The following is a 4309-nucleotide window of genomic DNA, read 5'->3' as shown; positions in this document are numbered from 1 at the left end:
AACTTTACAGGTTATATTTATATTTAATGAATATATGATCTCTAAATTTGCATATATATTGAGCATTCTCTAGGGGATTGAGAAGATCAAAACGTGAAGCCCAATTCTTTCATGTTTGCTACTGTATTACTTTTGTATTATGCATAAAATTGTTAATGGTGAAACTATTTTTATGTTTTTGAAGTACTTATGAATGTAAAGGTGCACATGGAAGCCTAAGAAAACATGCACTTAGCAACACCAATGGGCGTTGTCGTATAATCTTTGATCATGAGATGTCAACAAAATGGAAAAAACACAACTCTTTTGAACCTTCTTCTTTGTCCCAGAACAAAATTGGTGAAGCTAAAAGAACGACATGGTATGATCGCTAACTCATTGAAGTTTATGGAAAAAATTATGATATGATCTAGAAAAATCCTGACCTTCTTAGTATGTAATTGTTTGCAAAAAAATGTTGTATTGAGTGAAATGCTACAATACATCAACTTCGGAGTCTTACCATAACCAAATAGTGAGGATTTTTTATAGAAAGAACGGATCTCATATGAGTTTGGAGGTTTTTCTCAAAACCTTGAAAGGACAAGTTTATGTGGACCTGTTAGGTTACCAACCTAGTGTTAAATGCTCATGATCTACAAAGTTCACATATAGTTTGTGGCTAGGAAAAAATCCTAAATTTTTCATTACTACATACAACTCTTTTCTATGCTTGTTCAAAGAGAAAAAATTAAAAATCCTAGCGCTCAACTTTTTTGGGCTTGGCGTAGTTTTTGCAACAATAGACGATGAGTTTGGCAAGCCATATACAATAGATTATTTTGTTTTCCTCTTGCTCTGGCTAACTTGCATTATTATATTGAATGATAAGCGACATGATTGTAAGAAACTCTATAGAGAATCGTATATGTGAATTATAGAGTGAGAGTTATATGTAACACCAAATGGGTGGGGTACATGGTTAATTACAACTAGGTTTGTAATTGGATAGTGTTGTGTCAAAATTTTTTATGTCTTGTTAAAGAATCAACTGTTAAGCAATTTAAATAAGAGATGGAAAAAAGAACTTTTGAAGAGTTAGCTTATGGGCTGAAAAGCTTGGCATTTTTTGAACCTATGGATTCCATTCAAACTACCTTTCAACCCAAGGTACTCTGTCAAAACCGAGTGCTAGGTTTTGCCATAATTCTCTCAAACTTTCAACATAAAGATCACCTTACATGGTATGTGTGTGCGGGTGTGCATGTACATGCATGCGTGCATACATGCTCATGCTCTCTCTCTCTCTCTCTCTCTATATATATATATATATATATATATATATATATATGTATATATATATATATATATATGTATATATATATATATATATATGTATATATATATATATATATATGTATATATATATATATATATATGTATATATATATATATATATATATATATATATATATATATATATATATATATGTAATTAGGTATACTTGTTTTAAACATGTTCTCATGCTTTCAAGGGAAAGAGAATGTTCATATCACAATTTATGAGATAAATTAAGAATTTTATATATAGTGATTTACTATCAAAAGTTAGCTTTTCCATGATATGAGGCACCTAATGTGGGTATTCTAGTTTTTGTCTATACCAAAATCAAGCTTCCATATGTGCATCTTGCATGGTGAAACTATAGATCTTATTGGAGTGTCATGATGAGTGTCCAATTTAGCCTTATGCGGATAAGGTTCAAAGAGATTGTAAGTGTCAAATTATGGAAGCCAGCAGTTTTTGATTGTGTGCATTTTGAGTACCTCATAAAAGTGACTTTGGTTCTCTTAATGTGGCCCTTTTGGTGCTTTCCATAATAATGTATGTGGGTATAAAGCAAGACTCTATCACTAAGTCATGTCTTTAATCATTTCTTCTTTGAGTGTAGCTAGGAAAGTAATGACAATAGGCTTGTAGAACTACAAAAAATAATGATCTTTTTCAATCTATAGCTTGATTTTTGCTTATTTGAAGGATATTTTTCACAAAAAAATTCTACACTCAATATGTCCCAATATTCATGTAATTCTCCGTCGGTGATACCGTTTCGGGAATTGTTTTCGCCCAAAATGGAGCAACAGGGAGCCTGGGTCCTTTACTCTAAGCGTTTGGAGCGATAGGTAAAGGTGTGAAAGAGATCCAAGAACTCAAAGTGGGCGACATTGAGTCAAGGGGGTGAAGATAAGGGTGGCTTGGAAGTTTTGAAGGCAATGCCTGCCACCACATCTACACGGAACTCATGGTGGAGTGCGTGAAAGCTTGGGGTGTTTTATTTTAAGGCACAAAGGGGGCCATGGGGATAGTGGCCAAATCCTAAAGGAGATATGTTGGGGGAGTCATCATCGTTCTACTGCATCGTCCACTCAGGAACACTATTGGAATATGCAATGTAGCTTGCTTGGACAAAGCTTATAGCCATGGTGGACTCCCTTTATGTGTATACTATTTTAGGTGAAGGCAAAGCTACATTAAGGGGAGCAGCTGAGCAAGCAGCGTACAACCGTTAAACCGCTTGGTGGAAGGAAGGGAGGGAGAGAGGGGGACACAGACAGAGAGAGTCGCAGCATCAAGGGGAGGAAGGTGTTGGGAGAGAGAGAGAGAGAGAGAGAGAGAGAGAGAGAAACAGCAGCAGCTCGGACGGACGGAGAGAGAGAGAGAGAGAGAGAGAGATAATGAGTTTGCATGAGTTCGACAAGGAGGTTGTATTCAGACTTAGAGCCAGGATGCTGCTCACGTCGACGGGCAGAAATATAGACAGCGCAGCGCCGTACGTGCGGGACGCAGGGATCGATCCGGAGCGGACACGACCGGGTAACGACCTGCCCTACCAGTCTCACCACACCTCCTTCGACCGCAAGATCGTGCTGATTACCGCCGCCTTCCTGGCGCTGTTGTTGGCGCTCCTCCTGCTGCACTGCCTGCTACGCTGCCTCCTGCGCCGCCTGCGCCACCTCCACCCCTCCGACCCAACGTCGGCGCACCCTCACCCAATGAAGAAACGCCACATCCGATCCCTCCCTTCCTCCACCTTCCACCCACTCATCTCCCCCCACGTGGCGGAGCCGGTCCCCCCGCATTGCCCTATCTGCCTAGTCGACTTCGCCGACGGCGACCTCATCCGCTTGCTGCCTCCCTGCTACCATGGCTTCCACGCGTCCTGCCTCGATTTGTGGCTGCTGCGCCAGGCCACCTGCCCTACCTGCCGAGCCGACGTCCTGCAGATGAAGGGCGCCGCCCCATCGAGCTCATCCCTTGAGCTGCACCTCCTCATCAACCCGCCCGCTAATGCTCATCAGCTCTGCTCCGCCCCGCCCACTCTCGACTCAGAGACTGGTGAGCCAAAGCATCAATTTTGCATTAGCACTCCATAAGTCATATTTATTACTTACCACACGAACCCAAAATTTTGGTTTCTCGTTCCTTACGGCTCACATGAAGTTCTTACCACTTTTTCTCATGTGAGGAAAAGTACTCCTTAAAGTTATCCACACTAGTATCCACACTAAGGGATAGGTATGTAAAGATGAGCAAGTTATCCACACCAAGGTACATGTATGTAAAGGAGAGCTTCCTATGTAGTCCATTCATTACAAAATATTTTGTAATCGCGACAAACTCGTGTGATTTCTCTCTATTGGGAGATGATCTCGATTTTTTTGCATAGAAAAAGATGTTCGAAGAAACCTTTGGAACTACCTTATGGACAAAAGTAAAATGGCGCTGTGAGAAATTATGTGTGTTAGCCTTGAGCCAATTAGTTATTCAAAACATCTAGTTGAGAGGAGCAATCTAGGAGTGAGACTTGTGAGATTGCATAGTAAACATCTTTCTCGTATTGTATACGTAAATAAGGCAACCAACAGCTTGTTGATAGAGTGTGACATCAAAGTAGTCTTTAGCATCATGTGAAGACTAAACTTCAAACATAAATAAGGCAACCGATAGCTTACTAACAAAGTGTGACATGAAAGTAATCTTTAGTGCATCCTAAAGACTAAACTTTAGACATTTCACAATCTTTAGAGTGTGACCAGAGGGGATTTACTAATATTTGGGAGGGACTTGCATGCACACTGTTAAGAAAACACCCCTATATACGGTCCTTTATATAGTGATTGAGCCCCTATCTATAGAAATTGAAGCACTAAGATAACCCCCTTCGTACAATTTATGAAGTATTAACATACCCCCCTACCTTATATGTACCATCAGCACTAGTTTGGTACCAAAATAGGACACTTAAGTGTCTTTTTTTAACAAATTTAA

The 4309-nt window shown here is 39.8% G+C and overlaps 1 protein-coding gene across 1 annotated transcript; it reads left to right on the top strand.

Moving 5' to 3' along the window:
• Positions 1 to 2509: 2509 nt before the first annotated feature.
• LOC147450146 (RING-H2 finger protein ATL8-like) lies at positions 2510 to 3726 on the top strand. Its single transcript, XM_086520658.1, has one exon. It carries the CDS (start codon positions 2716 to 2718, stop codon positions 3412 to 3414), a length of 699 nt encoding a protein of 232 aa, XP_086376784.1. The 5' UTR covers positions 2510 to 2715; the 3' UTR covers positions 3415 to 3726.
• The last annotated feature ends 583 nt before the right edge of the window (positions 3727 to 4309 follow it).

The sequence above is a fragment of the Adiantum capillus-veneris genome, chromosome 9 (assembly GCF_014529385.1).
Source record: "Adiantum capillus-veneris isolate H3 chromosome 9, ASM1452938v2, whole genome shotgun sequence".
Lineage (NCBI taxonomy): Eukaryota > Viridiplantae > Streptophyta > Polypodiopsida > Polypodiales > Pteridaceae > Adiantum > Adiantum capillus-veneris.
The sequence above is the reverse complement of the archived record's forward strand: the minus strand, read 5'-3'. Positions and strand labels throughout refer to the sequence as shown.

Coding starts and splice junctions, on each gene's coding strand:
- LOC147450146 (XM_086520658.1), top strand. CDS start 2,716: ATGAGTTTGCATGAGTTCGACAAGGAGGTTGTATTCAGACTTAGAGCC.